Here is a 27,459-nt window from a genome sequence, read left to right as displayed (position 1 = left end):
TTGAAAAGAATCTCTCCTGCCAAAAATTTACATCCTAAGAGAAGGGGGTCATTATTTGAACAAACTTCAACCTATACTACATATATATGGGATTGCTTATATGTACATATATACCATTTTCACTCAGTTTTGAAGATTGTTTCTGTGGCATCTACATAAAAACTTGACACTCACATTGGCCAGCTCAAGTGCCATCATTACATATATTTAAAATATAAATCTGCACTACATTTGGAAACAAGCACATTACTTGACTATGACCTCAAATTTCCTTTCAAAGAATATTTTATTTTTCCTATGTAAAACTTTAGCCCCCTATTGTGACCCAGCCAAAGCCCATTGGACATGATTTGAACAAATCAGAATCTACACTGTGTGCAAAAGCTTTCACACATTTGTTGTATGAAAATCCCGAATCCCTTGATTATTGATTCATCAGGCCAATGTGCTTATGCCAGTAATAATAATTCCAGTCACCATCATTTTGTAAATAAATCCCTTCACATTGTGGACTTCTTCTCAAATTTTCAACCAAACTTGGCAATGAGCATCTTTGGCTAAGGGATTTAAATGAAAGGCAATGCACCCTTCCAAAAGGAGATAATACATGAGTCATATTGAGAAAATATCTAAATTGTATGGTTTTACAATATGTACCAGTATATGAGAAATTAACAGACATATAAATTTGATCAGAAAAGCTAATTGGAGCTTTCAACTAAGGTAAGCTTTAGGGAAAAAACCGAGAAGCTAAATGTAACACAAATTAAATTTACCCAATAAGAAAGACTATATTGTATATTACATTGCTATAGATTATAATCAGGTAAAAATGTCTTTGGTAACATTGCCTAGATATTTATACATGTATTAATTACAATTATCAACTACCTGCTATCAATAGAACACATGTAGAAATAAAAGTAAAAATAATTAATAAATTAAAACCTATTATCTGCATCCTATAAAGCTTTAATCCAAAATATACCATATCTTGTTAATAAAGTAGTAACAGTGTATGTTGCATCTTGATAGGAAAACCAGAAGTCTCTGACAAGACTGTAGCTCTGTAGAATAATCTGAGAATAATAATCTATTGATAGAAGAAAACAAAACTACAGATCATGTACATATATAAACTATGATATATTAAAGAATGAATAAATCCGAGATCATTTGGTTTGAACTAGTATAAATACAAGAAAGAAATTGGTCTGGAGGAAAAATATATCAAATTTTCATTATTATTGGACAAAGATTTTTTGGTAAAATAAAAGAGTGACCTACAATATCACGAGTACATAAAACTTTAAAGTATACAGTGATACTTTCTGTTAAATCTACAAATAGTTTTAAGTCTTAAAAGAATATCACAGCAAACCTTACAAAAACTAATAAGCATATCAGTATAAGCAAAGATACACACAAACTGATTGTAAACACAAGACATAAAAAACAAAAATTTAATTCTCTCAGATTCCTATATCTTCATGGGATCCAACACTTTTCTTTCTACCTGGGGGTGGATCAAGAAGGGGAATTACATTAGAACTGTTGGAGATTTTGTCCCTGGATCGAGCTTGAGCCAAAGAAGTGATTTCATTGGACAGAATACTGTCCTCGTTATTCAACAGACTGTTCAATTTCCTGTCAGAGTTGTCTACAGCTGACTCGCTCAATGTCCGTGATTTCCGAGTCGGTGTCACTGTTGTAGAAGCTGGTGTATCTTTGGAATCCTGTACAATGCAAGGTAAGGAGCCTTGGTTGTATAAGGATTTATCAACATGATCATGACATTTGTTTGCAGCTGTCTTGTTAGAAGAAACAGATGACAGACTTTTGATGTCCGATTCAGAACCTGACAGGTAAGAGATGCTGCCTCCGTGACAGGAATTCACACTCTCCAGCCTCATGTAGCCATTAGTCTTCCCATCCATTAACTTTTCTACTGGAGGCCAGTCAGGAGTCTCAATTATCTCCCTTTCTATGATCTTGTACCTAGCTTCCGATTTATGAAAATGGCGGTCCATGAATTGTGAACATCTACTTCGTAGAAATGGGTTATCAAGCAGGTATGTCTGAAATTTCAACCAAAAAAAACCCCAATAATATTACAACCTCAGAAAATCAAGTTGATGTTAGATGAACAAGTGACATTACAACAAATGTTTTTGAAAATTCTTAAATGCATTTTCACCAATTTTTTTTGCAAGTACAATAGCTGCATCATTCATCATTTTTACACTTGATGGTAAGAAACTCTAAACTTGGAGGTAAAAGTAAGATTATCTCTGATGAAAAAAGAAACAGCTGTTCCAAATTCTATGGAATACTGATAGAGTAAGGGAGCAAACAATGAAGGTTTGCTGTAAATACACTGCATTCTATGGTATTCTTTGGGGTAAGGGAGCAAAACATTAAAACGAAGTTTGTAGTGCTTTATTCTGAATGCCAAGAAAATTGATTGGACATGGGAGTACACAATATATTTACTTATTCTGAACTCTACAGAATACTTATATAAGGTTACAGGGCTTAATTGACCCCTTTGATACAGGGTCCTGTACCCTTTCAATTGGGTAATTGAATTGAAATAAGTGGAAAAATTAGGAAATATTGATGACATATTGTTTTACTGTTGAAAAGACATTTAGATTATAGGCTTATCCTCAATGTACGTCTTTATTGTTGATAAAAAACATAAAAATTTAATCTGCTTGTAATTTGGGAATTTTTGCCACAATATTGGGGAAGAAAAGAGTCAATTTCCAATGGAACAGGGTCCTATTACCGGACCTATGTGCAGCAGATATTAAGCCATGGGTTAGGGAGTGACAATCAATACAGAGGAGTAAGAAAGATAGGGTGACAATGTGAACACCAATGTCCAATCAGCTTCATCCTTACATTGTCACTCCTTTTATACCATTACATTTTATATTGTCGCCCTTACATTCTCCCACATGTTGTGGACCCCTGTTCTTGTCACCCTCACGTTATACCCCCTCTTATACCTATGGCCCTATCAGTTCTCTTTAGCAACCAACACTGGGTGGATAAGCTTACCTCTATTAACACAGACAAGAGAAAGTTTGCAGCAGCTATTCCGAGGTACAGGAGTCGATAACTAATATCTTCAGGTGGACGAAGCTTAAACATGTAATTTAAGACATATTTTACACAAACACATTTACTGAATTATAGTAATTTGATCATAGATTAAAATTTAAAAACAAGTATGAATGTGATTAAAAACACAATTTTTGATATTGGCTAAATAAGTAATGCAAAGTTAAAAAAAATAAATTATAGAAAGGTTTTTACATATTAAGTCTTATTTATGCTGTGAGATTGTCAGAGAATTTGAAGTAAGGATTGGTGCAAGATACTCTTTTTAATCTCAGCAAGAAAATGTACAATGGGTCTGATCAATACATTTCTTCTGTTGATTATATACAAGGGTTTATAATGTAAATGAAATCTACTGTAGTAACGCTTACCTCCATTAATTCTTTGAATCCCTCGGGTTCAGGGTAAATCGTGACCCAAATTGTTGTCAACAAACAAATCACAACATTGGCCAAGAACCAATCTAAAAAACAATTTTTAGCATTTTTTTTAACATGAAGCTGAATAGTTGTTTATTAAAATAAACAAATTGTGTTTGTGAAACATATGGCAGCTTATGGCAAATGTTAAAGTTTCTCAAATGCATGTCAAACTCCAAGGTCAAGGGATCAAAAATGTTGTTACCCAAAGAAAGGACTTGTGTCAATGGATATAGTAATATAAAAGCCAAGCACCAACCATTCAAAAAGTTATGGTCAAAGTTAATGTTTTCTAAAAGTGGGTCAAACTCCCAGGTCAAGGTCAAAGGGTCAAAATTAATGGTACAAAGAGGAAGATCTTGTCATAAGAAATACACATGCCAAGTATAAAAGCCCTAGCACTAACTTTTCAAAAATTATGGCAAAAGATAAAGGTTTTCTAAAGTAGGTCAAACTCCAAGGTCAAAGTAAAAAGGTCAAAATTGTTGGTATCCAAAGGAAGGTTTTGTCACATGGAATATACCTGTGAAATTTGAAAATCCTAGTCCTAACTGTTCAAAAGTTATGGCAAAGGTTAAAGTTTTTCAAAAGTAGGTCAAACTCATGGTGAAAAAGTCAAAATTAATGGAACATAGGGGAAGATCTTGTCATAAGAAATACACATGCAAAATATAAAAGCTCATGCACCAACTGTTCAAAAGTTATGGCAAAGGTGAAAGTTTTTTAAAAGTGGGTCAAACTCTAAGGTCAAAAATATTTACACCCATGGAAAGGTCTTGTCACAATAAAAACATTTGTGAAATATGAAAGCCCTAGAATCAACTGTTCAAAAGTTATAGGTAAAAGTTGGGTAATTTTTTTGCAAAAGTGGGTCAAATGTCAAGGTCAAGAGGTCAAATATGTCAATAGCCAAAGTCACATATAATACACATGAAATATGAAAGCCATACCTTCAACCAATCAAAAGTTATGGGCAAGGTTAAAGTTTTTGCCAACAAACAGACAAACAGCTAGATGGACGGACAGGGCAAAAACTATATACCCCCGAATCTTACGGGGCATAAAAAGTTTTCTTATTTTAAAGTTAGAGAATGATGAACCTAGAACAATTTCATTAAAGTCACAAACACAAAATGTAAGTGACTCACAATAATAACTTCACATATATTTAAGCGAAAAATTTTACAGTCCAGCATAATACTCCAGATATCAAAATTTGTACTAAAAAGAACAAAACAAAAAAAAAACAAACAAAAAACACTGTGCAGTACACTAAAGCAAATTTCTCAGCACAGCAAATTGCTTCATTGAATTGACATATCCAGTTATCATTCTTACTTATTTTTTCTTGTTACTCTTAAGAACAAAATACATGCACAACTTTGGTATAAATCCATTATGTTTGATTATTATAAATATACTGTTTATAATAATGTTTGAATAAATTTCTATTAATGGCAAATATGAAAACATAGGTAATCAAAGATTACGAAGCTCACCTCGACGAATGTTATCTACATGTAAGGCAAATTTCACATCATATTTTTTTCTAGTTAGGGTACATCCCAAGATCAATATCCATGCAAGTTTGATTTAATTATAGACCTGCTCAAAAAACTTTTGACCTGTTTAGTAATCAAGAAAATTTTGGTCAGTTCCAACATCCAAAGCAAGTCTGGAAGTTTTCATCCTTAGATGCACCATCTATGCAAGTTTAATCATAACAGGCCATAATATTATATAGCTACTCCAAAAAAATTACCCTGGTCACTCTTCTGGAAAATGTACATCAGATTCAGAATCCAAGGCAAGTCTGGAAGTGTCCATCCCTAGATACATCATCCATGCTAATTTGGTTAAAATATGGCTAAAATTCACTCATGTGGAAAATCTAGGTCAGATCCAGCATTCGAAGCAGGTTGGTTAGTGTACATCCCTAGATGCATCATCCATGAAAGTTTGGTCCAGGTAGGGCTTATAGTTACTTGGGAATGAGACTACTCCTAAATCTAAACCTGGTCTCACATGTGGAAAATCTAGATCAGATCCAGCATCTGAACAAGTGTGGTAGTGTCCATCCCTGGATGCATCATCCATGCAAGTTTGGTCTGGGTAGGGTTTATAGTAACTTGGGAATGGACCTGCTCCTAAAACTTTAACCTGGTCACTCATCTGGAAAATCTAGGTCAGATCCAGCATCCGAAGCAAGTTTGGTAGTGTCCATCCCTAGATGCATCATCCATGCAAGTTTGGTCAAGGTAGGGCTTATAGTTACTTGGGAATGGACCTGCTCCTAAAACTTTAACCTGGTCACTCATCTGGAAAATCTAGGTCAGATCCAGCATCCGAAGCAAGTTTGGTAGTGTCCATCCCTAGATGCATCATCCATGCAAGTTTGGTCCAGGTAGGGCTTATAGTTACTTGGGAATGGGACTTGCTCCTAAAACTTTAACCTGGGACGCCGACGCTAACGCCGACGCCGGGGGTATAGCATAAGCTCATCTCGACTTCGTCGAGGTGAGCTAAAAACAGCTTTGGATTTTCAATTTCCATCCTTAATACACGCAGTAAGTACTTACAGTTAGAGAACATGTTTTTGCGATATGGGTAGCCTTTGGCAAAAGTAACAGCTAGAATGATGTACTGATATGCAGAAATGGAGAAAATGGCCGTATTCTCATAGCTCCAATAGTCATCATCAGGGTTCTCTTCAAATGGCTCAAACCTGATAGAGAAGATATTGTAATTATCCTCAAATGGCTCAAACCTGATAGAGAAGATATTGTAATTATCCTCAAATAGATCAAACTTGATAGAGAATTTATTGTAATTATCCTCAAATGGATCAAAGCTGATAGAGAAGTTATAGTAATTATCCTCAAATGGCTCAAACCTGATAGAGAAGTTATAGTAATTATCCTCAAACAGCTCAAATGCTGATAGAGAAGATATTATAATTATCCTCAAACAGCTCAAACCTGATAGAGAAGATATTATAATTATCCTCAAACAGCTCAAACCTGATAGAGAAGATATTGTAATTATCCTCAAACAGCTCAAACCTGATAGAGAAGATTTTGTAATTATCCTCAAACAGCTCAAATGCTGATAGAGAATTTATTGTAATTATCCTCAAACAGCTCAAACCTGATAGAGAAGTTATAGTAATTATCTTCAAATGGCTCAAACCTAATAGAGAAGATATTGTAATTATCCTCAAACAGCTCAAACCTGATAGAGAAGATTTTGTAATTATCCTCAAACAGCTCAAATGCTGATAGAGAATTTATTGTAATTATCCTCAAATGGCTCAAACCTGATAGAGAAGTTATAGTAATTATCTTCAAATGGCTCAAACCTAATAGAGAAGTTATTGTAATTATCCTCAAATGGCTCAAACCTGACAGAGAAGTTATTGTAGTTATCTGCAAATGGCTCAAACTTGATTAAAAAGTTTATCTTATTATCCTAAAACGACTCAAACCTGAGAGTTACTACTATTGTCATTGACAGAGAAGTTATTGTACTTATCCTCAAATGGCTCAAATGAAAATTTCTTCTCAGCCTTATGTCAAAATTTTAATCATTCATAAAAGGAATGTTCATCAAAAACCAATACTTGAAAATCAAAATTTAGTAACTACATGTACATTGTAAAAGAAGAAAGAAATTTTTGATACCATTTCAAATTTTTTATCTTTTCTATAATAAAATTCTAAGACAATGCACAAATTCTGACTTTTTGCTAAAACTGCTAAATGATCCTAGGGCCAGTTTATAATTTTTACTGTTGTTGTGATATGGGATATTTCTTTAGAGCAAGACTGGGTTTCTATTCCTTGCAAATACTGTGAGAGGACTACTGTTTTAAAATGTCTGTGACTGGGTGCAGTTTCTCATAATGGCTGTGCCTTAACAATATTTCTCACCATCGCTGTGACTGGATGAGGTTTTTTTTTTAGAATGGATGTGACTGGGAAAGGTTTCTTCCCATAACTGTGATTGGGTGAGGGTTTCTTAAATGAATGTGATTGGGAGACGTTTCTTACCATGGCTGTGATTGGGTGAGGGTTTCTTACCATAGCTGTGATTGGGTGAGGGTCTCTTACCATGGTTGTGATTTGATGTGAACGTAAAAGAAAGCCTGGGCAGCTGCCTGGATGAGCATTTGTAGAACCAGTGACATAATGGGAAAGATATTGGTCAGACTAATGGGTGGTGGTTCCTTGGCCAGTTCTGGGTAAGGCTCAGTCCTTCCAACTGTTCAACATAATAGAAACAAACATCTTAAAAGTCTACAAAGAATGCTGAATTCCATTTCCTTAATTCTTTAGCAAGATCTTGACATCTTTTTTGTCTTCAGTGATAAAATGTGAAACTTAAATATAAAGTTTTTATTTTATTTCATTTCTTTCAAAAGTTACACAAGGCTTTGAAGTTTAATTTGAAGGAAAAACAGACAATCAATTGGAAAACAATCTAATTCAGGAAATTCATGTCCCCTGCAGACCAAAGTTTGAGATACTAACCAAAAAAATGTAATAAGTTTGTGCCCTTAACCTTCCAATTCAAATCAATAGGGGCAAGTTTTATTATAGACAGTAATAAAGAGTCTTGAAACAACTTCATACCATATATGAGTTTGTGACCTTAGTCTTTCATCTTTTGGCTTCAAAATCAATAGGGGTCTTTTCAAAGTTAAAGAAAGTCATCACCTTAACTTTCATCGCAAAAACTGTAAGAGAACTAAGGTTAACATCTAATTATATGAACTGCTGACCGTGGCCTTTGACCTCAAAATCATTAAGGGTCTTTTTTATAGTCATTGGGAGTCAAGATATATTAAAGAATTTCATGACAAAACCTACAAAACCTAAAGGACTTTTAGTGACATCTGGAAAGTAAAATTTACCATTTGAAATTACCAAGAATTTGTGACCTTGACCTTTCACCTTTGGCCTAAATGTTAAAGGGCCTCTCTTAAGTTAGAGTCACAACCTTACGTGTCATTGCAAAAGTGCACTGAAAACTAAAGTTACCATCTGGAAAACATTTTAGGGAATATATGAAATGGATCTTGTTTAAGTCCTGGGTAGTTATGAGATTTTATTTCTACATTAAAGCACTTTAAGAGCTAAAGTGTTACACACAGTCAGAATAAAAGACAGATGGACAGATGAGCAGAGGAACACATCCAAATTAATATCCCCTGCTTTTTGTGAAAGCAAGGGACAAAAATTATATTCAACATACTAGTAACAATTTATTCTGTTTCATCTGATCTCAAAAGACAATTTTTTAAAGAAACATCAATACAAACTACATACAGGTAATGCTGAGAGTTGATAGAAGGAATAGATCAATGTACAGGAACTCCGGATCAGTAAGACTAGCTGATATCTGAAGTAGAAAGATACAAATACTAATTAAAAAGAGTTTAAAAAGAAAAAAATCACAAAGTTTTTAAAAGACTTGGCAATTGACAGGCTCCATCTGTAAGACTTAACCAGTATGGTACAGTATAGAAATAGACAAAAATTTCAAAGATTTATTCAATTAAGTACAAATAGAAATGGACAAGAGGTCCACGGGCCACAACACTCACCTGAATAACTATTACTGACTGGTATCACCAAAAAATTTGAATCGCAATATATCATGATTTTTTCCAAAAATATGATAATATCAGATATTTTTACATGCATGCTTCCTATGATTTCTAAATAATTTTAACAATTTTTTCTAAAAAGTATACTGTAAAATCATAACTTCACTTTTTAAAATTTTTTATTCAATATATTTATAATGTATATTTGGATGCTAGGATGCCATTGTTTTACTGTTTTACGATATTTTTTTTCAATTCCAATAATTGCAATTCAAAAATTTGAACAAAACAATTATTTATTTTCATACTTTATAATTATACACTTAATACAATATTTTAGTCTCCGTATCAAGATATCAAGATATGTACTGCACAATAAAATATCACTGAAAAAACCTTGCATCCATAGTTACTATGGCTATGCTGTTTTTCTTTGGATATTTTTCATTTGTATTTGTATGTAAAACTTTGTTCACCTATTGTTGCCCCACCCTTACCCTGGGGGGTCATGATTTGAATTAATTTGAATCTACACTACCAAAGGATTTTTATTTATAGATATAATTAATCAGGGCTCTGCTAATCACGTGAAGACTTTTTAAAGATTTTGTCCTAAATACATGTACATCCAATAGAACTTTTTTTTTTTGGCTATTTTGGCCTCAAACTTCCTCCAGGAATCTTGATTCAAACATACATGAATCTGCACTTCCTAATGATGCTTCCATATTTATATGACTTATCATGGCTTTTCCTGTTCTTGAGAAGAAGTTTTTTCAAGATTTTTTCTTACATATTCCTATGTAAAACTATGATTACCTATTGTGGCCCCACACTAACCCAAGATGTCATGATTTGAACAAACTTGAATCTACACTATTGAAATGAAGCTATCAAAAAGTTTCAACTTTTCTAGTTGTTCTTCATCAGAAGATTTTTGAAAGATGCCATAAAATTTCCACTAATTCTCCTCTTGAAAGAAACATGACCCTTCATTTGAACAAACTTAAATTCCCTTCACCCAAGGATGCTTTGTGGGAGGTTTGGTTGAAACTGGCCCAGTAGTTCTGGAGAAGAATTCAAAAACATGAAAAGTTTACGACAATGAGGGACAACAAACAAAGAGCTAAGAGTCACTTAATAATGCATAAATTGGCCATGTCCCTATATCAATTAATTGACTATAAACTCTGCTTCCCATTTTAAACATCAATATAAAGTAGAAAATTAGTCTTTCATTTTCTATATAAAAAAAAAGTTTCTTCTGAGAGTCCAGGTATTGGAAAACAGACTTTATGAAATTGCAATGTTCTTGAATTTTGCAGAAAACAGGTGTAATTTGAGAACCTTCTGCAAAGAATTCAATATGAGCACACCCCTCAATCCAAAAATTAACAAGTTTTACAATCTTCAGAAACAGTTCTATCATAATATAATTGCTTTTGGATCAGAGGTTGAAATATTGAAAAACATCATAGACTTTCGCCATTTTTGAAAGAAATTTTCAGGATACTAGAATAATGACATAATTTATGACATCACAGCAAGAAAATTACATCATTTTCAAGAGATATGCAGTCATAAGGGTCCAAGTAATATTCATTGCATTGTCACCTAAAACTGTGCAGTTTTTAATTTTTCGGAAATTCACAGGGCCAAAAAAGGTCCTAAGTGAACCTTGTTCTTTTGATAAGAAAAGCTCACTTAAATTTTGTAAGACTTATTCAGTGTATACAGTACAATATGGAAATTGACAAAACCGTGCAAGACTAACTTAGTTTATACAATACAGTACAGAAATTGACAAAAACATGTAAGACTTACTCAGAATAGTACAGTGTAGAAATGGACAAAAATGTGTACTCAGTATAGTACAGTATAAATATTGACAAAAATGTCCACCATATATTCTCACAGATAACGTGTTTCACTTAAAAGTCAGCCATAGATCCGCTTATGTCAGCACTATTTTTTGCATCATTGTGCATCACAGAATAAGTAAAATTCCCAATACAGTATAGACACTGACACTAAGTAACTTACCCAGTACAGTATAGAGACTGACACAGACTAAGTACATGTAACTTACCCAGTACAGTATAGAGATTATTACAGTCTAGATAACTTACCCAATACAGTACAGAGACTGACAAAGACTAGGAACTTACCCGATACAGTATAGAGACTGACACAGACTAGATAACTTACCCAATAAAGTATAGAGACTGACAAAGACTAGGAAACTTACCTGATACAGTATAGAGATTGACACAGACTAGATAACTTACCCAATAAAGTATAGAGACTGACACAAACTGTGTTAAGCTGTAACAAGCCATGTATTTGAAGATGCCGTATGAGGTCACTAAAGCTGCCCTTCCTTGTCTGTAAGGTCAAGTTTCATTACATTAAATACAGTAGAAAGAATTTGTCAAAGATTCCTTATAACACATGAAGAAACAAGCAAATTCAGAGAATTGTGGTAACATTAGGAACACATTCTATGCTAACCTTGGGAACATTCTATTTTGGGGACCTTGGAGGCATACTTACCTGATGACATTGGGAACACATTCTATATTGGGGACTTTAGTGGCATATTTACCTGATGACATTGGGAACACATTCTATATTGGGGACTTTGGAGGTGAATGGAGAGGCTACAGAAGCCTCCGCCTCTGAGAGAGATATCCCAGCGTGGGCCATTTTAAGTGCTCCACAGTCATTAGCACCATCTCCACACATACCAACATAGTATCTGAAATAGAAAAAAATCACCTTGATATTTACTTTGTCTGGTGAAAGGCAAATATTGTATGATTAATAATTATACAGCAGCTTAAAACTTTGGATTAAACTCAATACATTCAGTATGTTATAAAACTAAGGTAAATACCCCAGATCTTGTAATAGTTCTACAAGTTGACCTTTCTGCTCTGGTGACATTCTTGCAAAGACAGTTCCTTTGACAATCACCTACAAAAGAATTAATAAACTATTGAATGCTGAAAAACTGAAACATAAAACCAGCATCATCAACAGATAAACATCTAAAATTCTCAACAGAGCTGCCAGGATGTTTTACCTTGGACAGAATCTCTGGGTAGTGTTTCTGTAAAACCCACCAAGACTTTCCCTCCACGGCGAAGTGGAACACTTGGTCTAACTCTTCAATCTGAATCAGACTCCCTGATCCCCCATTCTTAACCTCCTCCACTGGTTTTGTCTTATCATCTGCGTACACAAAGTTCAACATGGGCTTGTTGTCTTTGGTGACAACTGCCTCCACTAGGATAATCTGGTCTGCAGTGTCCACCATACGACATTCCCGAGCTACACTGATGGCAGTTAAAATATTGTCACCTACCAACAGCAATAAAATAGAAACTAAATGTAAGTCACACACACACACATGGTAATGTGTCTCATCAGTAGTTATTAGGAGCTAATGATAATGCCTGAAATACATCTAATTTTGCCCCCCCCCCCCCCCCCATCACTGGTTCCCATGTTTTTGCCACTGAAGATTAAACTCACCTGTGACCATGATACATCTAATGTTGGCCTCCCTCAGTTCATTGATTACTGGTGTTGTTTCTGGCTTCAGCTTGTTTTCCATCACCAGCAGGCCCAGAAAATTCAGATCCTTTTCTACCTGTTCCCTGTAAAGTGAAAAAGAAAAGTCTGCATTTCCATAGAGAGTCTTAAGCAACACTTGATTTTCAGGTATATAATCCAATTCTGTTGTAACGCACCATTTTACTGGATAGAAAATTAATACGTTTTTGAAGCAGGCAACAAAAAGATATAAACTAAATCTGCTTGACTTTGCACTTAAATTCAGTACAATTTTAAAGCAATTTTGAAGGAATATTCATATACTGTCTAATATTTTACTCTTAACGATAGAAAATAATGTATAAATGTAAATCTTAATAGCTACCCAAGTTTTACTTGATTTACCTGGGTTGCTGGGTTGGAACATTTTATTTTTTTTCCATCATACCAGGCTAAACAGTATAACTTGGGTACCAAATTAAATTCATTTCTTAAATAATTATAGTCCTTCATAAAAATGTTTTATGCAACTGCAATGCTTTTGCTAATGGGAGGAACAACTGTTCTATAACACCCCATCCCTACTAACCTTTGTATTCTTTGGACCTTGACATAATTGATTTTGGAGGGTAATTCTTTCCACGCCATTGCTATGACTCTGTAGCCATGCTGCGTGTACGACATCAACTTCTCCTGAAAGTCAGGAGGAACGGTATCTGGTTTACAGAGGGATACAATCATTTCTGGAGCACCTTTAGTGTACAGCTCAAAACTCTGTCCTTTTAGTTTTCTGGCCACCACTGACATTCTTTGAAGTCCTGATGAGAATGTAAACTGTCTAACCACCCCATACTGAAGATCTTCCTGAAATACAGCAGTATACAGCTCACCATTGACAGTTACACAAAATCTAGCTATGTATGTGTTTCATCTACATGGTTAAAAGCTTTAAAAGTATTAATACACGTACTGTAGATTTACATCTAGATTGAGCTACTACTGTTTATTTAAGAAGTGAATTGAATTTTTGAGAATTCATGAGACATGAACTACGATGCTTTACACTGGCATATTTCTTGAAGCTTGTCAGTGCTTCATGATAAATATACAGGCGTGAAGCATTGTAGATTGTGTACCTAATGAATTCTCACAAATAAAATGCTTATCTTATATTCACATTATTTATGTCACATTATTTATGTCATTCAACGATCATTTTTGAAACAAAACAGTTCACTATAGTTTTGACATCAAGTGTGGTATTATGATGTCAGAATTCAACTTGCTTGGATGTAGACATTTAGAAGACATTTTCTAAAATGTAGACATACCTTGGACTTGACTGGAGAAGAAGCTCCAGGATATACCACTGTAGGGACCATCATATCAAATCTACTCTCCTCTTGTCCCGGCTCCTCCAACACCTGTATTGATATATATCATTGGATCAGTTCAGTATTATTGGTTCAGTTCAGTATCAATGGTTCAGTTCAGTATTATTGGTTCAATTCAGTATTATTGGTCCAGTTCAGTATCATTGGTTCAGTTCAGTATTATTGGTTCAGTTCAGTATTATTGGTTCAGTTCAGTATTACTGGTATTATTGGTTCTGTTCAGTATTATTGGTTCAGTCCAGTATTATTGGTTCAGTAGGATCTAATTCATTTAACAGTGTAACAAACCATTACAATCACTACCATTCTTCAGGGAAAATGCTGTGTCTAATTTTATAGTCAATGCTGCTTCACTTACCAGGAGTCAATGCAGTTGTGAATAACATTTATTCAGTCAATGCTACTCCACTTACCCAGTAAATCATTTATGTTGTTGTGAATAACATTTCCACTTACCCAGTCAATGCTGTTGAACATAATGGCATCTAGTGGATCCCCAGCAATGCTGCCTTCTATAATTGTTAGTGAGTGACACGTTGCCATGCCAATCAGTAGTGGACTCGATTTTAAAAGACTCGGATCTAAAACTTCATCCTCAAATCTGTAAAACACAAAATTTAACAACTACCCGGTAAACAAACCTATGAAATCAATTACATAGTGTTATAACTACTGTTAATCACATACATTTAGGCGGACTTTACTTTGACAGGTCTCTGGTTCTATTTATTAGCCAAATATATATATGTTAATACCATATAATTGGAATTTTTAGTGAACCTCAAATTAAGCAATTTTTCCTTAAAAATAAAATCAGTATTTAATTTTAGCGAGAAGTAATTTTAGTGATTTTGTGATGGCTATAGAGATAACAGTATTCTCCAATACAGAATGAATTATTCGTGATATTCAATTTTAGGGAACTCAACGCCTTTGCTAAAAATGCCAAAATTGAATCCTCGCTAAAATTTCTGCTTATATGGACGGTATCAGTATCTCAAACATGGGAAATCCAAGTCCCCCAAACTTTGGAATACTGATATTCCACTGTTTATGTTATTCTTGGAAATTCTCCATATAAGAAAACATTAGTTACTTTCTGTGATTAATAGCAAGGATTTACATTACGACATTTCCATGATATCAAGTGAACAAAAACTCCTGCTAATAAAATGCGATTTAACATCACTTAGTATGTACTTGTAACTAAGCATGTTCTGTCCAGATTTCCATAAACTGACCCTCTATACACCATGGCAAAAGGTTTTTTGGACATTAAGAAAATTACATTGTTTAACAGTGTATATATTGAGCTTTTTTATTCCATTTTCAACATTTTAGGGTATGTAGTATTACCCCCAGTAAAAATTGTTTACAGACAACAAAGTTCTGATGAATAGATATCAATGTTGTTTATTTCAGTGCGGAACATTCACGAAGATCAGTGCTCGATTAATATACATTGACCTATTAAAATTCTTGAATTGATTTAAGGAATGAATTTAATAGCTACCCAATTTATATGGTATAAACTGGGTTGGGACAGTTTATGCTTTATAAACCGCGAAATTCCTGTTCTTACAATATTATATTGGCTCTATTATGTGCCACGGCAAAATTAATTACTTTCCTGATTTATCCTAACAGGGATCGATAAAATGAGGAACACTGTAAAATAAGGGCAAGAACTCCTATAAATTTTTTTTTTCTATTGTCTGACCCAATTAAAATTTTTGGAACCACTGACATCAGAATTAGACAGATTATACTGTACATACAATTGTGCACATAAAAATAATTACAAGCATCTTAATTAACAGAAACGTACAATTTCTAGATAAGAGAATTTTAAGCTCAAGAAGTCAGTTTTGTACAAAATGTTCAAGCTTCATTCACTGGATCTCTCAACTGAGTTGTTGATTATATATTTAAGAAATAAGATATCATTTTTAGAGTTTCATTGGAGTATGACATGAAGTCGGTCACATGATCAAATCCTATAACACCCGAAGGGCATTATAGTAGATTTGATCACATACCGACTTCATGTCATAACCCAATGAAACTCTAAAAAATGATATTTTATTTCTTATATTTATATTTTACTTTTTTATTCGTGTTACAAAGAAATATAGGCACTATTTAGATTTTGCTATGGAAATGCAACATAGCGAACCTACGATGTCATGTGACGTCACTGTCGGAACTTTCCAAATGACTCGTGCAGTTTGCTTTCCAAACCCAAGAAAGTCTGATCATGTGACCAACTGCACGTCATTGAAAATTGAATTTCAATTTAATTAGTATTGTTACATAAGGAAAGACATTGGCAAATGTAAATATTAAGAATTATATATACTTGATAATTACTTTTGATCACTAGTAGGTATGACTCCCTGCATCATAAGACCATCCTCTGTAAGAGTTCCCGTCTGTAAACACATGTGAAGAGCATTTTACAATATATTTTGTAGTCTTAATCAATCTTCATATACACAGGTAATATAATACAAGTCTTAAAAAAATTCTAATAAAATATTCTCTAACATATGAAAAAGATTACACTGACAAAACAATTTGAATTTTCATCTGTCAGTTATCCAATTCATTTTAATTATTATGGTGGAACCCTTTCTTGTGCACTCATATGGAATAATGGTGAAAATACCTACCACGGCTCTCATACCATACATTAATTTTATTATTATTATACCTTATCAAAGCAGACAGCGTTAATGCCCCCACACACATTGATGCTTCGAGGACTGATACAGTAAATTTGATGGTTCTTCATCCTCTGTTGAGCGAACACGATCCCCACGGTCAGAGCAGCAGGAAGTGCTGGGGGTACGGCAATCGTGATGATATCCAGGGCATGTAGTATGATGTCTGATGTATCCTCTCCAGCGTTCACCTACAGTATCATAATTAAGTTTACTTTTTAGCAAATTATTTCTATAAATACTGTTATGTGGTCTTTTTTAAATTCATAATTTTTAATTCCAAAAGCACTTGAATTTTAATTTATGAGATTTTAGTTCATGTACAATATGTGTAGGAAAATTATCTAGTTCATATGTAAACCAGCTGACTAATGCCCTTTTCAAAAATAGAATCATAGGTAATCAAAGATTACGAAGCTCACCTCGACGAAGGTTATCTATAAGTAAGGCAAATCTCACATCATATTTTTTCTAGTTAGTGTACACCCCAAGATCAATATCTATACAAGTTTGGTTTAAGAAGGACTTATAATTACTTGGAAATAGACCTGCTCAAAAAACTTTAACCTGGTCACTCATCTGGAAAATCTAGGTCAGATTCAGCATCCGAAGCAAGTGTGTAGTGTTCATCCCTAGATGCATCATCCATGCAAGTTTGGTCCAGGTAGGGCGTATAGTTACTTGGGAATGGACCTGCTCCAAAAACTTTAACCTGGTCACTCATCTGGAAAATCTAGGTCAGATCCAGCATCCGAAGCAAGTGTGGTAGTGTCCATCCCTATATGCATCATCCATGCAAGTTTGGTTCAGGTAGGGCTTATAGTTACTTGGGAAAGGATCTGCTCCAAAAACTTTAACCTAGTCACTCATCTGGAAAATCTAGGTTATATTCAGCATCTGAAGCAAGTGTGGTAGTGTCCATCCCTAGATGCATCATCCATGCAAGTTTGGTCCAGGTAGGGCTTATAGTTACTTGGGAATGGACCTGCTCCAAAAACTTTAACCTGGTCACTCATCTGGAAAAATCTAGGTCAGATCCAGCATCCGAAGCAAGTGTGGTAGTGTCCATCCCTATATGCATCATCCATGCAAGTTTGGTTCAGGTAGGGCGTATAGTTACTTGGGAATGGATCTGCTCCAAAAACTTTAATCTGGTCACTCATCTGGAAAATCTAGGTCAGATTCAGCATCCGAAGCAAGTGTGGTAGTGTCCATCCCTAGATGCATCATCCATGCAAATTTGGTTCAGGTAGGGCCTATAGTTACTTGGGAATGGACCTGCTCCAAAAACTTTAACCTGGTCACTCATCTGGAAAATCTAGATTAGATTCAGCATCCGAAGCAACTGTGGTAGTGTCCATCCCTAGATGCATCATCCATGCAAGTTTGGTCCAGGTAGGGCTTATAGTTACTTGGGAATGGATCTGCTCCAAAAACTTTAACCTGGTCACTCATCTGGAAAATCTAGGTCAGATTCAGCATCCGAAGCAAGTGTGTAGTGTTCATCCCTAGATGCATCATCCATGCAAGTTTGGTCCAGGTAGGGCGTATAGTTACTTGGGAATGGATCTGCTCCAAAAACTTTAACCTGGTCACTCATCTGGAAAATCTAGGTCAGATCCAGCATCCGAAGCAAGTGTGGTAGTGTCCATCCCTAGATGCATCATCCATGCAAGTTTGGTCCAGGTAGGGCTTATAGTTACTTGGGAATGGATCTGCTCCAAAAACTTTAACCTGGTCACTCATCTGGAAAATCTAGGTCAGATCCAGCATCCGAAGCAAGTGTGGTAGTGTCCATCCCTAGATGCATCATCCATACAAGTTTGGTTCAGGTGGGGCGTATAGTTCCTTGGGAATGGACCTGCTCCAAAAACTTTAACCTGGTCACTCATCTGGAAAATCTAGGTCAGATCCAGCATCCGAAGCAAGTGTGGCAGTGTCCATTCTAGATGCATCATCCATGCAAGTTTGGTCCAGGTAGGGCTTATAGTAACTTGGGAATGGGACTTGCTCCTAAAACTTTAACCGGGACGCCGACGCTAACGCCAACACCGGGGGTATAGCATAAGCTCATCTCGACTTCGTCGAGGTGAGCTAAAAAAATTACACAGACTACAACATAAGATTTCAAGCATAGAGAACTGACTTTTACAATAGTTCACTGTTGCCTACCTCAAGTACAATGGTATATATAAATCCTATGGCTGCAATAATGGCTAGAACTCCCACAAAAATATATGTATCTCTCTCAAACTTGAAATCAGCAGGTTTAGGATACATGATAGACCTGACTAACTCTCCCTTGGATGTAGAGAAGCCTATAAAAAAGACGTCTTCTGAATACAATCTCAAAGATTTTAAATTCATAATGCTAACAATTTGTCAGTTTCATAGTACTGGATATAAATCTGATACATGTGTTACAAGTACTAATTCACAATAATGTCAAAGTGTGCTGTAAAAATGCTTTACCATTTTAAACATTAATCTAAATTTGATACATAAACAATTGTACTTTCACTTTATTAGTACATGAATCACAGAAGACACATTTAGGGTGAATTCACCATGCATCGGACACCCTTGCACTTCAACAAGTTCCAGCAATATCGCTACCGACCAAATATTATCAAAATGGAACTTAACATGTAGTATGTGGTTAAAATATAAATTTTTGACACAATCGTCCCCTATTTATTGAGAAAATATCATTAAAAACCGATTTTTTAGAAAACAGAATTCACCATGGATCGGACAATATTCACCATGCATCAGACATACGATATTTAAACCAGAAAAATATCATAACTCCATTAAACATTATTATAAACTAATATTGCAATATTTATTTCAAAATATTTGTTTTTAGCGCTATTTTGACAAGAAAATAACATTCATGATTCAATGCATTAAACTGTTAAAGATTATTAACACTCTGATCTCGATTAATATTTTGTTTCAGACTTACTAACTTTAACTGAATTTTATCAAAAATTAAATTTATTGCCCTATATAAATATTTTTTACATTAACAGTGAAACATTTCAACATGTTCAAGTTAAATTAGATCGGGATCAAACGATAAACCGTCACTTGAAATCAGAATTTGAAATAACTCCTAAAATAAGGAAAACATACAAATCTAATTTAAAATATATATTCATTATGTTTAACTAAAGTAGAAAAACATACAAAAAGTAGTTAAATTGCATTAAATTATTAAATTTTACTAGCGTACTCTAAAGTACTCTATCGTACTAGCGTACTCTGTTTAGTAGGACCGATCATACCTTGATCTCGGTGCTTTAAAATTAGTGATATCGAAACATTTTTTATCTTGTATTTAAAAAATAACCTTTTAATTAAATTTGAATGACTATTTCGATGCATAAATATGAAGAGATTTTAGTTGCATCACATCGCCTTAGAAAGGCTTTACAATGCTAATAATATGGCAACTCGCGCCTTTGTCTCGTGGGTTATAATCATCTAGTTTAAAGAAATAAATTGAGTCCACTTCTAGTCGTCATATATCGATAATTTGTATTTTCACTAACAATCTAGAGTTTCTATTTTCTATTTCCGTAAAAAACAGCTGTCATTTGGGTTTTACGTGAAAATGGAAGTGATTGCCCATGCATCGGAAAGTGTCCGATGCAGGGTTAATTTGTGTCTGATGTACGGTGAAATAAACATACTAGTTAAAAACAACTTTAAAAAATATTGTACAAACATTGAAGTAAAATTTTTGAAAAATTTCTGTAAAATTATCAATCATTGACAAATTTTACCAAGGTCCGGCCCGTTCCGTTTACGTTTATTTAAAAGAATGACAACTCTAAAAATTGCAAAATTGTAAAATTCTGGTTACTCCCCTTCGATGATGCAAAATATGACGTAATTTCAAGGCCATTCTTGTGGCATTTTTATCACAACATGAAAATAAAAATCGGCATCATTAAAAAGTTTAGTTCTTCACCTTTAAGACAGAAACTAGTAAAAACACGGGGAGACTCAGGTTCAATGACAGTTTATTGCTTAAAGTTGTCCGAAGCAAGGTATGTGTCCGATGCATGGTTAACTCACCCTAGAAGACATTCTTTGTTAACCCTTTCGACGCCGAATATAGTTACGTCTATAACGTCATGGATGCCGTACTATGACGTCAACTGAGACGTAAAATAATTTGCTTCAGAAAAAAGCGTCAAATTGATAATGAAACAAGCACCTGTTTAAGCAAGGTAATAGGATGTTCATAGTTTTCAAGGAAAATGCACATAATATAGTCATATTCATTCCAATAATTTTTAATCGCCATAAAGTAAATTTAGCAAATATTTATCCTGTAGCTAGAATACACAAGGAAATTCTTTAAATATAACAAAAAAAGACGTTTGATCTTTTTCAAATACCTGGTAATATTTCTACTAAATGTTATAAATGTATGACTGCCGTCACGAGAAAAGGGGCCCTTAAATAGTCTAGCTGGTCCTTTTTGAATGCAAATATATATAAAACATTTAAAAAATGTCTGCTTTTTTCAGTATTTTATAAGCATTTTAGAAAGGCACTTCAAAACAAAGTTGACGTTACTAACAGCAAAGGTACTGTTGTCGCGTTCAGCAATTTCAGTTTCTAAACATTCTTAAAATTATTTAATAATCCTAATCTTTTTGACACATAAAAACTTGAGAAAATATTTAATTTCTTTTTCTAAGCTACTAGTATGTAATTATTCCTAACTAAGAAAAGACGCTTTAGTTCATACTTCTAGAGGCAGATCCATTAATTAAGGAGGAGGGGGATCTGGACATAATGATTAAGGATCTGGGAACGGTTTATATTCAGTCGAAAAATATTACAATTTCAAACAAAGTACTCTTTTTGTATTTAATATTCTAGCTCAAGTAAAAATGGATATAAAGCACTTGAAACATACCCCCCCCCCTTAAAAAAATCGCAGATGCCCCATAGAGAAAAAAAAAAAGAAATCCAACCCAAACAAAGGGACAGCGCGTAAAGCGGGCCATCCCCTCGCAAAAAAGCAAATCGATCTCGATATAAAAATTTATTAATTTCAGTTAAAAGCACGCATTCACTCCACCACCCACACCCACAAGCGCGTTACTTTTTCCCCCTCTAACTTTGTTTAAAAGAGAAGATAATAGCACTCCAAGTATTTTCTGTATCACCGATGAATTATAACTGGAAATTGATTCAGATGCATGATGTGTAAAATACGATAGTTGTTTGTTTGTTTTGTTTTGTTTGTTTCTTTGTTTGTTTTTTTTTTGGTTAAGTTTGTTCCGTTCATAAAAAGTCTGTTTTTCTACTTCCAAACGGATTTTTTTTAATTTGATGTTTTTTAAAAATACGCTGATATATTATTTTTAAATAAGTTTTTATTATTAAGGGCCTTAGGGAGCAATTTCAGTTGTTTTTTTTTTCCCGGGGGGGGGGGGGATGTGGGCAACCATACTTTTTCAGCAGGGGCACTATAATATCGGGAAAATTATTTGGGGTTCCTACGGCCATGTTGTTCATACAAACCAATTACTTCCAAGGCATGGAATACATGTACAAACATAAAAAAGAGGTACATAATGATGTCAAAAAGTTTATTTCATATACATGAAAATTGAAACTATTAGTCATTTTTTTTAGTTTTCCCCTAGTAAATCAGGTTATATCAAAAGCTGTCTTCTTTTTTTTTTTAACCTGTGCTCCCGACGTTTATCACTTGGACGCAACAATCGTACATCATTTCTTAAAAGGGCCTAAACTGTAATCTCAAATGAAACACTAAGGAAATTGGTTTCTTAAAAATAGATTTCTAAGACCGCGCGACGTTAACTGGCAAGGCTGGAAATATACAGCTTTCAGGTACGTCATTTCCATCTCACTCGGCACACCTCGGCCGATTCGTACCTCATTTGATGAAGGTGACGGAATCAGCCGAGGTTTGCCGAATGATTTCCATCTGTTACAGCTAAAATATTTGATGATCGAGACGACACTGATATGGGCTGTCCAAACTCAAAAACTTTCTGTATTTCTAAGATCTACCCCCCTCCCCCAAATGTTCGTCCTCTTATTATTTCTTTTAAACAAAAACATTGGATAGAAAACTCTGATTTATATATATAAATGTCAAACTTTTCCGAAATTCCGAAATTGGCATTATTTTTCTTCTGGATCTATCACTAACACTGTGCGTACAAGAGTAGCTGAGGTGAATTTAAAATGAATTTCGAAGTAGAATTTTAATCCATGTATTCTCAGACGCCCGCGCCGAATTATTATAATTACCCGCTCAAATGTTTTGACTCTAATAGATAAAAATGACGTATTTATAAGCTGCATATTTCCAAACCTTGACAGTTAATGTTCCGCGGTCTTAATGTCGGAATGAATGGGAAATTCGCGATCATATTGCCAGATACTTACTATCACCTGCTGGACATAGAAATATAGCCGTCATGTTTAAGCTTACTAAAGTTCGAAATTTCAATCCTAGGAAAAAAAGAATTCCTTGTAGCATTGCGCTTGATCTGAAATAATGACCTTTCTGGATTCCCGGAATTAAAAAAATCTCGCGAGAGATTTTATTGTCTGGTTTCCAACTCAGATTTACGGAAAGTTCTAAAATTTAATTTTTTTTAAGTAGAGTTTGATCAAAGAGATGGTTGTACTGCTCTTGGCTCTTTTCTATATAGGCCTATGCATATTTAACGCAGCTGGACTTTCCTGAGCAAAGTGAAATACATCTAAATTATAATTTTGACGAAATCTGAAATCGAAACTCTGAATATTTTTGGAAGACTTGAATATATTTTTACGCAGTCCTCTTCCTCCGTGACACCAGCTTATCTGACATCTTAAAGCTCTTCATACTTCGATGCAATGAAATGTACATACAATTATGTCTCAAGCAATAATTAAATATTACGTCCAACACATATTTATAATTTTTTGTATAAGGCGATATAGGTAAGCAATATCCATTTTTAATGTTTGAAACTCTACCGCTCTACTCGACTCTCTTCATAGGCTAAGTGGAATCTTGAAATTACAGAACATGACTGGTGTTTTTGCCTGTTACCACAGGACAGGACTAAAAACTTTTTTTTCTTTGAAGGCAGAAAGGTGTGTGTACTGAGATATCCGGGGTGTCGAGATATCAGAGTTGAAACTTGACGTTCAAGATTTCATGGCTAAATTATTACATACACGAATTCAATAGTCAATTTTAAAAAAATGATTCCTTACATTTTTCACGGTCATCAAAGTTTTGCACGAATCACCATTTTTCTTTTGTTTGTTCGTTTGTTTGTTTGTTTGTTTTTTGCTTGTTTTTTTTTTTTTGGGAGGGGGGGGGGGTGTTTTTGCTCAAAACATCATTTTATTTTTATCTTTCCAATAATGTACAGATTTCATACTAGTGTTTGGTTCATGATTTTGAACTTTTTCATATCATTTGAATGACATCCATAACCACTTGTTACATGTAATAGTACAGTTTTCTTCTATCACTGATTCATTCTCAATCGGTGTTGCCATATAAACATTTATCAGAAGTTCAATAATAGTTTCTTTACAGCCTAATCTTCTATTTAATCTACTGTTTGTTCTGTTTCATACATATTTTTAAGCAAAAAGTCACTGTCGATTTAATTCTTATGTTTTTCAACTCTGAGTATAATGCTCTTGGAAAAAGTCAACATCTATTTAGCTGTATTCAATTCCTAAACAAGTTCCAAGCTCATTTCAAACTGGCTTTTATCAGAACAATTTCATATTATTTTCAGGGACTACTTTTTTTTATGCATTTAATCCATTATTTCAATTTTTTATTTAAGCAAAATTTAGATTTTTTTCGTGCCCTCTACTCTGTTTTATTGTGTGTTAATTTAGTATAGCTGTGTGCCCCCTCCCCTCCTCTTTGTTGTTGTTAAATGTTTAAACGTAGGTTCAAGCATCCCATGTTACCGGTTTTTATATTCAGACAACGACGAGGTCTCTTTTTATCAGTTTGAACTATTAGCGGTTGCCTTTTCATTAGGAGATTTTTTTTTGCTTGTCAATTATCTCTGCATGCTTACCCCCCCCCCCCCCCCACTAACACCCATTTGGAAATCGACGCTATACACCTTGAACCTGTCTAATCGAGTATATCAATATGATTAACTGGGGATTAAAATTAAAATGGTTAAAACATTTTATAACGTGTTATTCAGAACAAAAAACCACTTATAAAATAAAACAAATGCTTATGTATATGTGCACAGAGCTCTTTCTCTCTCTCTCTGAAAAAAATATATGCATGTAAATGTATATATCACCGGGGAAAATAAGTGTAAAACTTTCCGTCAACAATAAACCATAAAAATGCTAACGGAAAGTGCGCCATACTTTATTTACAATGCTAGCATACTCCTAAACTGACGTCATAATTTAACTTTAACGTAAGAAATATGACGTCATATGTAGACCAGTACCTATGTAAAAATAATGAGCTATATTTGTGTCAAAATATAGATATTATTGTGTTAAATTACACGTAAGGTATATGGTTAATAAAAGAAAAAGTAAAACATTTATTGAAAAAAGACATTTTTGTCGGTTTGGCGTTGACACAGTAAACGACATTTATGTCGCTTTGGCGTCGAAAGGGTTAACGAGGTTCGTTCCTGAGCTTTTGAGCAGATTTTTGTCTAGACCTCTATTTAAAAAATTCTGCATAAAGTTTTAGCTCTTACAATAAATTTGGATTCTACTCATTACTTTTAAATGATTTTACTGCTTGTTAAATTTTTAATGCCAGAAAAAAATGACATTTTATGAGTGCAAAAAGGTCAGCTAATTGACTATGCAAAGTAATTTGAAACTTTTTTTTTGTTGTTACAAATTTTAAAGAGACTATTCAAGATGAATAAACACTGCGTTTGTTCCCATAATTTATTTGAATAAAAAATATTAGAGGAAAAACTTTGAAAAATTGATTTATGTGTTAGATATAATTACAGTGCAAAAAGGTCATATTAAATGCTCCGTAGCGCCAAAAGAAGCACATCGACCCTCATTTTTGGTTTTGATTTTTAATTAAGCTATGTGTATAGATTTCAAATATATACTTGATAAAAAATTCTCAATACTTTTGATAACAGGATCTTAACTGTTGATAGGTTCATAAATTTCTACTGGATGTATAAGTACATATATACCTCAAGCGAAATAAATATTCTTGTTTTTTGTGATCTGGGATTCTTTTTCTTCACCACTTTTAACATCTTGTTCAAAAATATTCACCTGTTCTGATGACCACTGCTTTGACCTTTTGGTCGCCATAGAAACGAGTCTGGATGACTTCAGTTCCACAGAACAGAACATGCTTTCCATTCTCCTTGATACTGAATTTTACGTCCTGATGATCCGATTGGCTGCCGTCAACTCCTGGGCCCCCCGAGTTAGGAAGAGGAGTCTTTGTAATTGGTACACTCTCACCTAATCACAAAAAGTTTGTCTTCCTAAATCCACATAAATTTTGTATGCAAATTTTAACTATTCCGTGACTCAAATGATTTTACTCTAACTTGACTGTCCAAAAATGATAATAAAGTAAGTTGAGCAATTCTATTTAAAACAAGTATTCAAGAGAAAAACATAACTGTGTTATAATTTTTTTTTAGGTCATTCAGGTAAAGCAAACTCTTGGGTCATGACTTTCACCCAAGTCCTATTTCTCTTCGTGAGAAATGTGAACACCATAGAGAAATGAGATCCTCAATTGTTGCCTCAAACTTATCAAGCTTATGGTTTCACCAAAGTAAAATTTACAGAACATTCAATTTGATGTTTGATATCTAGCCTATAAACTCTTCAACAAACTTTGCAATTACATTAATTTAATTTCATGTAAACATTAAAGAATGCATGGCTATTTTGTGACGGTTATTTTTTGCAATATTCATTTACCAAACATTCTGCATGGAGATTATTTTTGTAAAAATGCTTGTCCTTACCAGTAAGCATACTTTCATTGACAATGCAGTTTCCTGTCAGTAATACTGCATCACACTGCATGATACATCCACGTCGAGGGATCTCAAGGACATCACCAGGTACGAGATCATCCGAGTGAATATCTACAAACTCTGTAAAGAACAGTACCAGGATATAAGTCACAATGAGGCTGGACAATTAAACTAAGAAATAATTTCTTATTTAATGTCTCCAGATCAATCATTTATATCAAAAATATAAATATTCTAAAACATACCATTATTTTCTCGACACACGCTGACAATGGTAGATGACTGAATGGTATTTCTAAGTGCTCTTTGCATCTGTAAAAATGAGGAAAAAAAACAATTTCACATCACTGTATGCATATGTAACAGATGAAGTGCTCAGCTGTCCTAAAGTTTTCTTTTGGCAACAATATGGCCTAAATAAAATGTTGGATCCACTTATGTATAGCTATATCATAGGAGTGGATGTAATATTAATTTAATAACAGCAAATGAATTTAACAATTGCTATAGTTACAAATGCTTATGTAACGTTGTGGGGTATAGCTGTTGTTTTTGAATATTCTTTTACCCGCTTGATGGGTTACGAATATTGTT

General features: G+C 34.1%; 1 protein-coding gene across 1 annotated transcript in view; it reads right to left on the bottom strand.

Moving 5' to 3' along the window:
* Positions 1–1,176: 1,176 nt before the first annotated feature.
* LOC133171903 (polyamine-transporting ATPase 13A3-like) overlaps positions 1,177–27,459 on the bottom strand; it is a 53,650-nt gene continuing 27,367 nt past the window's right edge. Inside the window, exons 10-29 of the mRNA XM_061306698.1 lie at positions 27,111–27,177; positions 26,854–26,985; positions 26,141–26,335; positions 19,004–19,149; positions 16,822–17,022; positions 16,479–16,540; positions 14,565–14,709; positions 14,046–14,138; positions 13,304–13,578; positions 12,694–12,818; positions 12,242–12,519; positions 12,053–12,132; positions 11,762–11,914; positions 11,445–11,541; positions 8,876–8,948; positions 7,658–7,808; positions 6,128–6,273; positions 3,501–3,592; positions 3,067–3,150; positions 1,177–2,078 (exon numbers count right to left, since the gene is read on the bottom strand). Coding sequence (XP_061162682.1) covers positions 1,473–2,078; positions 3,067–3,150; positions 3,501–3,592; positions 6,128–6,273; positions 7,658–7,808; positions 8,876–8,948; positions 11,445–11,541; positions 11,762–11,914; positions 12,053–12,132; positions 12,242–12,519; positions 12,694–12,818; positions 13,304–13,578; positions 14,046–14,138; positions 14,565–14,709; positions 16,479–16,540; positions 16,822–17,022; positions 19,004–19,149; positions 26,141–26,335; positions 26,854–26,985; positions 27,111–27,177 — 3,201 coding nt within the window. The 3' untranslated portion in view covers positions 1,177–1,472. The remainder of the gene's footprint in view (positions 2,079–3,066; positions 3,151–3,500; positions 3,593–6,127; positions 6,274–7,657; positions 7,809–8,875; positions 8,949–11,444; positions 11,542–11,761; positions 11,915–12,052; positions 12,133–12,241; positions 12,520–12,693; positions 12,819–13,303; positions 13,579–14,045; positions 14,139–14,564; positions 14,710–16,478; positions 16,541–16,821; positions 17,023–19,003; positions 19,150–26,140; positions 26,336–26,853; positions 26,986–27,110; positions 27,178–27,459) is intronic.

This window comes from Saccostrea echinata, unplaced genomic scaffold (assembly GCF_033153115.1).
Source record: "Saccostrea echinata isolate AGI-Se365-2 ecotype Australia unplaced genomic scaffold, CSIRO_AGI_Sech_v1 ptg000054l, whole genome shotgun sequence".
Taxonomy (NCBI): Eukaryota; Metazoa; Mollusca; class Bivalvia; order Ostreida; family Ostreidae; genus Saccostrea; species Saccostrea echinata.
The sequence above is the reverse complement of the archived record's forward strand: the minus strand, read 5'-3'. Positions and strand labels throughout refer to the sequence as shown.